The sequence below is a fragment of the Polypterus senegalus genome, chromosome 18, assembly GCF_016835505.1.
Source record: "Polypterus senegalus isolate Bchr_013 chromosome 18, ASM1683550v1, whole genome shotgun sequence".
Taxonomy (NCBI): domain Eukaryota; kingdom Metazoa; phylum Chordata; class Cladistia; order Polypteriformes; family Polypteridae; genus Polypterus; species Polypterus senegalus.
This window is the reverse complement of record NC_053171.1, coordinates 61,401,266-61,414,694: the sequence shown is the minus strand read 5'-3', so window position 1 is coordinate 61,414,694 and position 13,429 is coordinate 61,401,266. Positions and strand designations below refer to the sequence as shown.

The following is a 13,429-nucleotide window of genomic DNA, read 5'->3' as shown; positions in this document are numbered from 1 at the left end:
ATTTAAAGAGATCAATTACCTAGCTCCAACTAGATTACATGAATGTGTGTCCTAACATAATCAATACAGCATGAAGTAATTTACACAAAGACACACACACATATACATTATTTGGACCAGGCTAAGTAAAAAAAAAATGAATAAAAACATAAATAAATAAATGCTCATCACTTACTTCCATCTTGGTTTGGATCCAGGGCCCAACAACATTTGCTAGGCTAGCAAACTGTTTCCGGAGTCGTTCATTGTTTTGTTGCCTGGCATGCTCTTCTATTAGTGCCTGATCTCTCTGGGGAACAAGCTGTCTCACCTGGGTAGAGATTCAGAGCAGGAGTTGTTAAAAACGGAGTGAGCACATCTCAAACAATGAGGCGCCATTTTGGATGATTTAAAATTCACATGCAGGTGAAAGCAAAATCACAGTGCACAAACTTAATATATTAATTTGGCAAAACAAATATTTTAACATATTTACTTTCTAATAATGACTAGTCAACGATAAAAAAATAAATATCCAGTAAAGGACATTATATACAGTAACAGTAGCAGGCATTGTAACTTGACAGCAAGATAAAACAGTGGTTAGAACTGCTGCCACACAGCTTCAGGGCTGGGATGACCACAAATCCAATTCAACCTAATGGTTCTGAATTGTGTTTCTATTAATTTTTTGTTTGCAGAAAACTTCACAATGGTTGGCTTCTTTTAACTCTTCTTAAAAAAAATAATATAGTGCATCCACAAGGAAAAGAATTAGAATACAAGTAATAATGCTCTTTTTTAAAGATATAAGGACACATTTGTTAATGAACTCTAACACAGAATGTTGCAGTTAATATGGGGTGGGTGGATAAACTTGTGAAACAGATGCCAACATGTCATACTCTAAGGTCATGCTCGTCTTTGCTTTGGCTTTAATTATATACAAGGCAACTTTTAAAGCAGATTGGTTACCATACCATGCCATTTTCTAAGCCTGCTTATTCTGGGCAGTGTTGCAGGGGGCTAGGGGCTATCCAAGCAAGCACAGGGCACATGGCAAGGTCAATCCCCCGCATAAGGCACCAGTAGAGGAACACACTCGCACACACCACACAGCCACTTTAGCATCGCCAATCTATCTAAACTGTGTCTCTTTGGAATGTGGGAGGAAACCAGAGCACATGGAGGGAACCCATGCAGACAGAGAGATGCAAACTCCACATCACAGTGTAATCACACTATATTACTGGCAAAGAGATACCACAAAATAATTATATTATTCTCTAGCACAAACAACCTCTCTCTCTATTTTTTATATATACACTCCACTGCACCCCTCGCGGGAATCGAACCTTGGACGTTACCTGGTAGGTAACCACCCATACAATCAGATCGAGACTCAGACTACGGATGTTATGTGTGCGTATATATATATATATATATATATATATATATATATATATATATATATATATATAGTGGCAGGCAGCGGGGACCCTACCCAGCCGGGATGCCAGGACAGTCCACGAGAGGGACAATACCTCCCGTGGGCCACGAGAGGGTAATCACCCTGGTATACTTGGGGGCCACCGGAACAGAGCTAGGAAGCTCATCCCTGTAGGAGGACGTGGCCACCGCCAGGGGGTGCCCGGACAATCATGGAACCCTGGATGGCAGCACTTCTGCCACACCAGGAAGTGTCTTCGGACCGAGCACCTGGAGCCCATCCTGGTTATTATAAAAGGGGCTGCCTCCCTCAATTACATGAGCCGGAGTTGGGAAGAAGGAGACGGAGCTTGTGAGGAGGGGAGTGGAGGACAGAGAGAGAGAGAGAGAGAAAAAAAAGAGACAGTTGTTGGTGACTAAGGCATTGTGGTGCTTATATAAAATAAACATGTGTGTTGTGGACATTCTGGTGTCTGTCTGTCTGTGTCCGGAGGCTGTCTTTGAACAATATACAGTAATCCCTCCTTGATCGCGGGGGTTGCGTTCCAGAACCCCCCGCCATAGATGAAAATCTGCAAAGAAGAAACCTTATGTTTGTATGGTTATTTTTATATATTTTAAGCCCTTATAAACTCTCCCACACTGTTAACATTATTAGAGCCCTCTAGACATGAAATAACACCCTTTAGTCAAAAGTTTAAACTGTTCTCAATGACAAGACAGAGATGACAGTTCTTTCTCACAATTAAAAGAATGCAAACATATCTTCCCTTCAAAGGAGTGCGCGCATCAGGAGCAGAGAATTTCAGAGAGAGAGCGAGAGCGCTCGCTAAGAAAAGCAAACAATCAAAAAATCAATACGTGCTTCTGTGCTTTTAAGTACGCCGAAGCACCGCGATAAAGCGGCATTTTTTAGAGGAGCGTCCGTATCTTCTAAGCAAATAGGCTCTGTGCAAACAGCCTCTCTGTTCACACCCCCTCCTTCAGGCGCAGAGAACGTCAGAGAGAGAGCGAGCGCAAGATTAAAGCAAACAATCAAAAAATCAATACGTGCTTTTGGGTTTTGAAGTATGCCGAAGAGGAGCATCCATATCCTCTAGGCAAACAGCCCCTCTGCTCACACCCCCTCTGTCAGGCAGAGAGAGTGAGAGAGACAGAGAAAAGCAAACAATCAAGCACCGCGCGGGAAGCATATCATATCATTGTGGAGTTTTAGTTAATATGTAATACATGCTCTGATTGGGTAGCTGCTAAGCCATCCGCCAATAGCATCCCTTGTATGAAATCAACTGGGCAAACAAACTGAGGAAGCATGTACCATAAATTAAAAGACCCATTGTCTGCAGAAATCCGCGAACCAGCGAAAAATCCGTGATATATATTTAGATATGCTTACATTTAAAATCCGCGATAGAGTGAATCCACGAAAGTCAAAGTGCGATATAGCAAGGGATTACTGTATATATATATGGTAAGATTTCTAAAATCTTTTGGGACTCCCCCCCCAATGGGATGACACATCCAGGAGCATCCTGAAACACGATTGCCTCATCTGTGGAAGACAGCCAGGTCAACCGCTGGCTCCCAACTATGTAGCTGTTCACCGCAAAATCAAATCCAAAAAGATCACAGTTGCGCTATAAGTGCCTGCTGTCAGTGAGTGATGCAAGGAACATTATAAATGCAGGGAACACAATTACTTGGCCACTAACCTGGCCATGATCCTGCCTGATTGCTGTGTCTGTGTTTAGGAGAGTAGTAGATCCTGCTTCAATAAATAAACGTGCTGTTCCGGATTCAAGCTGAATAAAGCTGGTTTTGCTAAAGTACTGAGAACTCAGCATTGTGTTTTGGGGTGCAAGACTGACACGTCACTTGTCAATGTAATTGTTTTGTCACTGTTATGAGTGTTGCTGTCATATATATATATATATATATATATATATATAATACACACACACAATTATTGCACACTTTCTGTAAATCCAATAAACTTCATTTCACTTATCAAATATCACTGTGTGTGTCTCCTATATGATATATTTAACTGACATTTTTTATCATAACAACCAACAATTTATACAGGAAAATAATGACTATTAACAAGGTTGCCCAAACTTTTGCATCCCACTGTATCTATATACATATCTACATATATACACACACTATATATATATATATATATATATATACACATCCTATATACACACACACACACACATATATATATAATTTGTGTGTGTGTATGTATGTATGTATGTATGTGTGTGTGTGTGTTTGTGTGTGTATATATACAGTGGTGTGGAAAAACTATTTGCCCCCTTCCTGATTTCTTATTCTTTTGCATGTTTGTCACACAAAATGTTTCTGATCATCAAACACATTTAACCATTAATCAAATATGACACAAGTAAACACAAAATGCAGTTTTTAAATGATGGTTTTTATTATTTAGGGAGAAAAATAATCCAAACCTACATGGCCCTGTGTGAAAAAGTAATTGCCCCCTGAAACTAATAACTGGTTGGGCCACCGTTAGCAGCAATAACTGCAATCAAACGTTTGCGATAACTTGCAATGAGTCTTTTACAGCGCTCTGGAGGAATTTTGGTCATCTTTGCAGACTTGTTGTAATTCAGCTTTATTTGAGGGTTTTCTAGCATGAACCGCCTTTTTAAGGTCATGCCATAGCATCTGAATTGGATTCAGGTCAGGACTTTGACTAGGCCACTCCAAAGTCTTCATTTTGTTTTTCTTCAGCCATTCAGAGGTGGATTTGCTGGTGTGTTTTGGGTCATTGTCCTGTTGCAGCACCCAAGATTGCTTCAGCTTGAGTTGACGAACAGATGGCGGACATTCTCCTTCAGGATTTTTGGTAGACAGTAGAATTCATGGTTCCATCTATCACAGCAAGCCTTCCAGGTCCTGAAGCAGCAAAACAACCCCAGACCATCACACTACCACTACCACTATTTAACTGTTTGTATGATGTTCTTTTTCTGAAATGCGGTGTTCCTTTTACGCCAGATGTAATGGGACATTTGCCTTTCAAAAAGTTCAACTTTTGTCTCATCAGTCCACAAGGTATTTTCCCAAAAGTCTTGGCAATCATTGAGATGTTTCTTAGCAAAATTGAGACGAGCCCTAATGTTCTTTTTGCTTAACAGTGGTTTGCGTCTTGGAAATCTGCCATGCAGGCCGTTTTTGCCCAGTCTCTTTCTTATGGTGGAGTCGTGAACACTGACCTTAATTGAGGCATGTGAGGCCTGCAGTTCTTTAGACGTTGTCCTGGGGTCTTTTGTGACCTCTCGGATGAGTCGTCTCTGCGCTCTTGGGGTAATTTTGGTCGGCCGGCCACTCCTGGGAAGGTTCACCACTGTTCCATGTTTTTGCCATTTGTGGATAATGGCTCTCACTGTGGTTCGCTGGAGTCCCAAAGCTTTAGAAATGGCTTTTAACCTTTACCAGACTGATAGATCTCAATTACTTCTGTTCTCATTTGTTCCTGAATGTCTTTGGATCTTGGCATGATGTCTAGCTTTTGAGGTGCTTTTGGTCTACTTCTCTGTGTCAGGCAGCTCCTATTTAAGTGATTTCTTGATTGAAACAGGTGTGGCAGTAATCAGGCCTGGGGTGGCTACGGAAATTGAACTCAGGTGTGATACACCACAGTTAGGTTATTTTTTAACAAGGGGGCAATTACTTTTTCACACAGGGCCATGTAGGTTTGGATTTTTTCTCCTAAATAATAAAACCATCATTTAAAAACTGCTTTTGTGTTTACTTGTGTTATATTTGACTAATGGTTAAATGTGTTTGATGATCAGAAACATTTTGTGTGACAAACATGCAAAAGAATAGGAAATCAGGAAGGGGGCAAATAGTTTTTCACACCACTGTACATCCACATATATATACATATATATATATATATGTTCAAAAAAACACGCTTTTATCAAGGCTTCCGTCGGGCAGTCTTTTGAAATGAAATTTTCCTCCAATCAGTCGTAGCAACGCGCTTTCTTCCGACTGTTACATTTTTGTAGCTCTGATGTGTACATCAATGTAATCTGTGTACCAGGAAATCATGCATTGCCAGAAGTTCCCCTTTGCTTGGAATGCAAAGTGTGATTAAATGCGTTTTTTTTACGCGTTATGGAGCACATGCATCGAAGCTTCTCAGCTGTGCTTGTGCTAAGAAAAGGAAACATTTTAAAATAACGTAACACGATTGTCAATGTAACCTTTTGTAAGTAGTGCCTGGAGGATTCAGAGTGTGGAGAAACTGTAGAGACAGCGTGTGTATTAACTTGTGGATTTTTCTGTGAGTATTTGGTGGCAGCGTCACAAAGTTGGTTCCTCAAGACTGCGTTAGCTGCGGAGCTCAGCTCACAGCGAAATGTGGTGAATGGGAGGTGCATCCAGGGTGTTGAAGGGGTCCGGTTTGGTGGACTCAGGATTGGGTCACTGCTTTTTGCAGATGATGTTGTCCTGTTTGCTTCATCAGGCCATGATCTTCAACTCTCTCTGGAGCGGTTTGCAGCTGAGTGTGAAGCAGCTGGGATTTGAATCAGAACCTCCAAATCCAAGACCATGGTCCTCAGCCGGAAAAGGGTGGAGTGCCCTCTCAGGGTTGGGGGCGAGATCCTGCCCCAAGTGGAGGAGTTTAAGTATCTCGGGGTCTTGTTCACGAGTGAGGGAAGAATGGATCGTGAGATTGACAGGCGGATCGGTGCGGCATCCGCAGTGATGCGGCTTTGCATCGGTCTGTCGTGGTGAAAAAAGAGCTGAGCCGTAAGGCAAAGCTCTCAATTTACCAGTCGATCTACGTTCCTACCCTCACCTATGGTCATGCGCTATGGGTAGTGACTGAAAGAACGAGATCGTGAATACAAGCGGCTGAAATGAGTTTCCTCCGCAGGGTGTCTGGGCTTTCCCTTAAAGGTAGGGTGAGGAGCTCAGAGTAGAGCTGCTGCTCCTCCGCATCGAGAGGAGTCAGATGAGGTGGCTTGGGCATCTGATCAGGATGCCTCCTGGACGCCTCCCTGGTGAGGTGTTCCGGGCACATCCAACCGGGAGGAGGCCCCGGGGAAGACCCAGGACACGCTGGAGGGACTATGTCTCCCGGCTGGCCTGGGAACACCTTGGGATTCTCCCGGAAGAGCTGGAAGAAGTGGCCGGGGAGAGGGAAGTCTGGGCTTCTCTGCTTAAGCTGCTACCCCCGCGACCCGACCTCGGATAAGTGGAAGAGGATGGATGGATGGATGGATATATTATATTATATACAGTATATATATATATATATATATAATTAATATATATATTACTGGCTGCACTGGCTCCCTGTGCCTTTCACAGATGAGAACAGGTTCACCCTGAGCACATGTGGACAGACGTGTAAAGGTCTGGAGAAGCTGTGAAGAATGTTATGCTGCCTGGAACATTGTTCAGCATGACTGGTTTGATGGTGGGTAAGTGGGGGTGGGGGGCGCATATCCATGGAGAGACGCACAGACCTCTACAGGCTAGACAATGGCACCTTGTCTGCCATTAGGTATTGGGATGAAATCCTTGGACCCATTGGTAGACCCTATGCTGGTGCAGTGGGTCCTGGGTTCCTCCTGGTGCACAACAATGCACGGCCTCATGTGGCTAGAGCATGCAGGCATTTCCTGGAGGATGATGGAATTGATACCATTGACTGACCCAAAACTCCATCCCCCCACTCGTCTGACTTAAATCCAATAGAACACCTCTGGGACATTATGTTTCAATCCATCCGATGCCACCAGGTTGCACTTCAGACTGTCCAGGAGCTCAGTGATGCCCTGGAACAGATCTGGGAGGAGATCCCCCAGAACACCATCCGTCTTATTTCGTTTCTGCAGTTTTTATGGACACGCTTTGCTGGTTTGGTACCGTATTACTATTCAAAAACGGTTGTCGAAAAAAATAAAATGGTTGAGAACCTTGAGGTGGATGGTGTCATGATGTTGTACAAAATAGTGCGTATAAAAGGAGATGGTAGTTGCCCGTTTTATTCAATTTCATATATTGTTTATACAGGAGGAAAGTAGGGTGAAAATGACACCTTTTATTGGCTAACTAAATAGATTACAAATGCAAACTTTTGAGGCAGCTAAGGCCCCTTCATCAGGCTATATATTGTTTATAGCAGCAATATAATGGCTATAGAGGTGTGTGAATAAGTTGTTAAATATGTTAGTGAAAACTGAGAAATATTCCAATATATCTCGGCAAGGCCAAATGGAGATACATAGGACAGTAGAGAGGATTGTGTGTCTGAGAGGTCTCAATCTGGTATGTTTGGAACCACCTATGAATTAGTAGCTGCAGTAAAGGTATTGTCATATCAGTTTTGTGTGTTTAGGGATGGTATTATCTTGATCTTATAAATCTCTAGAAGGCAGAGGAAATTTCAAGTTTTCTGGAGATCTTTTCGGAGGGGATTTCAACATTCTAGAAGATCTTCCTGACACACAGTTATCATAGTTTATCACGTTTTTTCACCCAATTTGTCCAGATATTCTCCCACTCCACCTTTAATGGAAACATAAGGAACAAACCAAAGAGGGTGACAAATTTAATATACAGAAAAAACAAGTAAAGGAAGCTGCCACAAAATATCAAAAAACAGCACATCCTGCTTTTAAGTTGCCACTCAATCTAAGTTTTAAGGATACTCCCTTATGCAACATCACCAAGTAAAGTAATATGGCTCGAGTTTTTTGAGACTGCAAATTAATTGTATATGATGAGTATATAATGTCAAACAAGGCAGGTATCGAGGCACTTGACAGAATGTTCCAAAATATTCAAAATAACGGGTTAATGACTGGAGTTATTGTACTGCTTGCTGGAGATTTCAGGCAAACCCTACCAGTTGTACCAAGGAGTACACATGCTGATGAGGTCAGGGCCAGTCTGAAGTTACAGTCATATGAAAAAGTTTGGGAACCCCTCTCAGCCTGCATAATAATTTATTATACTTTCAACAAAAAAAAAGATAACAGTAGTATGTCCTTCATTTCCTAGAAATATCTGAGTACTGGGGTGTTTTCTGAACAAAGATTTTTTAGTGAAGCAGTATTTAGTTGTATGAAATTAAATCAAATGTGAAAAACCGGCTGTGCAAAAATTTGGGTACCCTTGTAATTTTGCTGATTTCAATGCATGGAACTGCATCCAATTGGTTGGATTAGCTCGTTAAGCCTTGAACTTCATAGGCAGGTGTGTCCAATCATGAGAAAAGGTATTTAAGGCTGTCAATTGCAACTTGTGCTTCCCTTTGACTCTCCTCTGAAGAGTGACAGTATGGGATCCTCTCAAAAGATCTGAAAAAAAACATTGTTCGGTATCATGGTTTAGGGGAAGGCTACAAAAAGCTATCTTGGAGGTTTAAACTGTCAGTTTCAACTGTAAGGAATGTAATCAGCAAAAGGAAGGCCACTGGCACAGTTGCTGTTAAACCCAGGTCTGGCAGGCCAAGAAAAATACAGGAGCGGCAGATACACAAGATTGTAAGAATGGTTACAGACAACCCACAGATCACCTCCAAAGACCTGCAAGAACATCTTGCTGCAGATGGTGTATCTGTACATCGTTCTACAATTCAGCGCAACTTGCACAAAGAACATCTGTATGGCAGGGAGATGAAAAAGAAGCCCTTTCTGCACTCACACCACAAAGTCGCTTGTTGCATGCAAATGCTCATTTAGGCAAGCCAGATTCATTTTGGAACAAAGTGCTTTGGACTGATGAGACAAAAATTGAGTTATCTAGTCATAACAAAAAGTGCTTTGCAGAAGAACACTGCATTCCAAGAAAAACACCTGCTACCTACTGTCAAATTTGGTGGAGGTCCCGTCATGCTGTGGGGGTGTGTGGCTAGTTCAGCAACTGGGGCCCTTGTTAAGGTTGAGGGTCAGATAAATTCAACCCAATATCAACAAATTCTTCACGATAATATTCAAGCATCAGTCACAAAGTTGAAGTTACGCAGGGGTTGGATATTCCAACAAGACAATGACCCAAAACACAGTTTGAAATCTACAAAGGCATTCATGCAGAGGGAGAAGTACAATGTTCTGGAATGGCCATCACAGTCCCCTGACTTGATTATAGAAAAATCTATGGGATGATATGGAGCAGGCTCTCCATGCTCGGCAGCCATCACTTTTAACTGAACTGAAGAGATTTTGTATGGAAGAATGGTCAAAAATACCTCCATCCAGAATCCAGACACTCATCAAAGGCTATAGGAGGCGTCTAGAGGATGTTATATTTGCAAAAGGAGGCTCAATTAAGTATTGATGTAATATCTCTGTTGGGGTGCCCAAATTTATGCACCTGTCTAATTTTGTTATGATGCATATTGCATATTTTCTGTTAATCTAATAAATTTAATGTCACTGCTGAAATACTACTGTTTCCATGAGGCATGTCATCTATTAAAAGGAAGTTGCTACTTTGAAAGCGCAACCAATGATAAACAAAAATCCGAAGAATTAAGAGGGGATCCCAAACTTTTTCATATGACTGTGTCCTTTACAAGTTATCTTCTAAACCTGCATCTCGGCTAAGGGAACAAGCTATAACAACACTTAAAAATTACAAACCTACAAAAATCAATAACTGTCTTTTAGCAACGCTAAATACACACAAGATGACAAATGATTCAGTTGACTCAGTAGCAGAAGTTGAAGGAGCTGTACACTATCCAGTGGAGTTCTTCCATACACTGAATCCTCTAGACACTTCTCTGCACAAACTTATTTTGGAAACAGGAGCACCAATAATGCTTTTGAGAAACTTAAATCCTCCTAAACTGTGCAAGGGCACAAGACTGCAAAAAAAAAAACTTTACACAAAAATGTAACTGAAGCATACATCTTTACTGGCTCTGGTCAGGAAGAAGCTGTCTTCATACCACATATTCCTCTTATACCATCTGACCTTTTCAATTCAAATGCCTGCAATTTTAAATTGAAGTGTGTTTTGCAATGACTATGAATAAAGTACAAGTTTAGTCCCTAAAAGAGGCAGGAGTGGATTTGAGAGATGATTGTTTTCTGTTAGACAGCTTTATGTGGCGTGCTCCAGATTGAGTTCAAGTCGCTCCCCTTTCACTCTGAAAACTGGGGGTGCTACTTCTAACACTGTATACCAGGTATACAGAGAAGTATTATAGTTCCTTGCTCAACATATTAGCTTCTTTTGTGTGATTTTCATATACAGCACAGACTTGGTACAAAATAAAATGAAATAAAATTGTGTCCATATTTTTATATCAGCCAATTTATTAAGAGATCTTTGCAAGCGAAGCCGCATTTCTCAGGCTCAAAAGGCTTTTACTTGGAAATATATTTAAATAATCTTAACCCCCAACATTTTTCTGCTGCACCTTCCTGAACTTCTCTCAAATGCACCGACAGTGACAATACTACTCATTTACCTAAAGAAAAAATGCTTGAGACATATAAAGATATGACATTAAGCCTGAAGTGCTGATGACTTGTTTACACATAAATTGTAAACTTGCACTTTACAGCATTCACAAACCACATGCTACGGTAACTACTGCCATTCCAACATATAAACTCTCTCTACTATTTTAAAGAAGAAAAAAAGCAAAAGAATCCTTTATTTTAGTAATTCCACCTGTAAATAATCTCTAACAGTGCTGCACGTGTTAAGGAAACAGAGCAATGGATATGCACAGATTTTTCAATCTCATTTGCTTTAATGCATATGCTTTAAAAAGTGAGCTAATATTTGCAAGGAAAGAGAAGTACACCTGCTCATTACTCCTAATCTGAACATTTTACCAAACATAAAACTTTGTTATTACATAATAAAGAAATAGTACATTTTGAAATCAGACACCTCTTCCAGATTCTGCAGTTATCACAATGTTATACACAAGGCAGCTGAATCAGAATTACAGAATGCCTGGTTACTGAGAAAATGTGCACTAGAACAAGGGCAATTTTTAAAGCTGCTTTCACAGTATTAGTGGCAAACAGCATAATCCATATTCTATCAACTGACTTTCTACTTAGCTGAAAAAGAAACTGCATGTGCTCTTAGGGCAAGGACTATTTTGTCCCTTGCCTACACAGGTGTTTAAGTGTCTGTCTGAAAGCCTGCCTGAATGACAAAACGGACATTACTTCAGCAGACAATATGTCCCATGAAACAAAGAGTTAAAATACTCACCTTATCCCACTTGCCATTGATTTCCTGAGGGCTGATGGTTGTGTAGGGATTTGTTCCAGCCATATTGACATGATATGTCTGGACTATCTTAGAAACTTCATTGTGGATGCCCAGTATGGCTTGTCTCTCTTTATCAGCCTCTGGCAATGTGGCTTTGAACTGTTCATGAGCTGTGCTTAAACCCTGAAAAAACAAAGAAACAAATCACTTTTGTGATGTTTCACAATGAGAACAATTCAGAGATGGGCTTGTCAAAATTTGTTGTTGTATTGTTTCTCATGGCTTTAATTATTTTTTAAAATTATCACTAACTCATTCATTAATGATAAAAGCAATACAACTATTGCCATTACGATTTGACTAAAATACAGCTGGGAAAATAAGTATTGAATGCGTCAACGTTTTTCTTCTAAATATATTTCTAATGGGGCTGTTGACAATTTTTTACCAGACGTCGGTAACAAACCAAGTAATCCACACATACAAAGAAATCAAAACAAATAAGTCCATAAATTATGTGTAATAAAGTGGAATGACACAGGGAAATAGTACTGAACACACAAAGAAAAGGCATGGATAGCCAAGAAACCAGCTGAAATCTGTCAGTATTTAGAAAACAATCCTGATATCCCCCCCATCAGTGCAAGTTAAAAGTTAGCTGGTTTAGTCCTAATTGATGGCCTATAAAAAGGTTTCTTATTACCAAGGTGTCACACAACAAACATATAATGATGGGTAAAAGCAAAGAGCTCTCTCAAGACATTTGCAACCTTATGGTTGCAAAACATACTGATGGCACTGGTTATAGACATATGTCTAACCTTTGGAATGTTCCAGTGAACACTACTGGGGCCATAATCCGGAAGTGGAAAGAACATCACTTCACCATAAACAGGACACGACCTGAATAATCAGAAGAGTTATCCAAGACCTAAGGACCACTCGCGGAGAACTTCAGAAAGGCCTTGAATTAACAGGTACAGTTGTTTCAAAGAACACAACGAGTAATGCACTCAACCGTCATGGCCTCTATGCAAGCTCATCGCACAAGACCCCCACTGCTGAAGAAAAAGCATGTTGAAGCTTGTTTAAAGTTTGCTGCACAACATTTGGACAAGCCAATGAAATACTGGGAGAATATAGTCTGGTCAGCTGAGACTAAAATTGAACTCTTTGGATGTCATTGCACACACCATGTTTGGAGGAGAAACAGCACTGCACATCACCCCAAAAACACCATACCAACAGTGAAGTCTGGAGGTGGGACCACCATGATGTGGTACTGGCAGACTTCACATAATTGAAGGAAGGACGGAGAAATGTACCGGCAAATTCTTGGTAAGAATCTGCTGGCATCTACAAGGATGCGGACGATGAAATGAGGGTGGACATTTTAGCAACAATAACAACAACATTTATTTATATAGCACATTTTCATACAAACAGTAGCTCAAAGTGCTTTACATATTAAAGAATAGAAAAATGAAAGACACAATTATAAAACAAAATAAATCAACATTAACATCGAATAAGAGTAAGGTTCAATGGCCAGGGGGGACAGAAAAAACAAAAAAACTCCAGACGGCTGGAGAAAAAAAATAAAATCTGTAGGGATTCCAGACCATGAGACCGCCCAGTCCCCTCTGGGCATTCTACCTAACATAAATGAAACAGTCCTCTTTGGATTTAGGATTCTCACGGAAGGGCTTGATGATGATGATGGTCACGTAGACTTCTGCCTTTTAATCCGTCCATCATTGTT

At 40.8% G+C, this 13,429-nt stretch overlaps 1 protein-coding gene across 3 annotated transcripts in view; it reads right to left on the bottom strand.

The window, feature by feature from the left end:
• actn1 (actinin, alpha 1) overlaps positions 1–13,429 on the bottom strand; it is a 192,799-nt gene that overhangs the window by 27,711 nt on the left and 151,659 nt on the right. For all 3 annotated transcript variants that reach the window (XM_039741933.1, XM_039741931.1, XM_039741932.1), the window contains exons 15-16: positions 11,668–11,850; positions 176–310 (exon numbers count right to left, since the gene is read on the bottom strand). In XM_039741933.1, the coding sequence (XP_039597867.1) occupies positions 176–310; positions 11,668–11,850 (318 nt within the window). The remainder of the gene's footprint in view (positions 1–175; positions 311–11,667; positions 11,851–13,429) is intronic.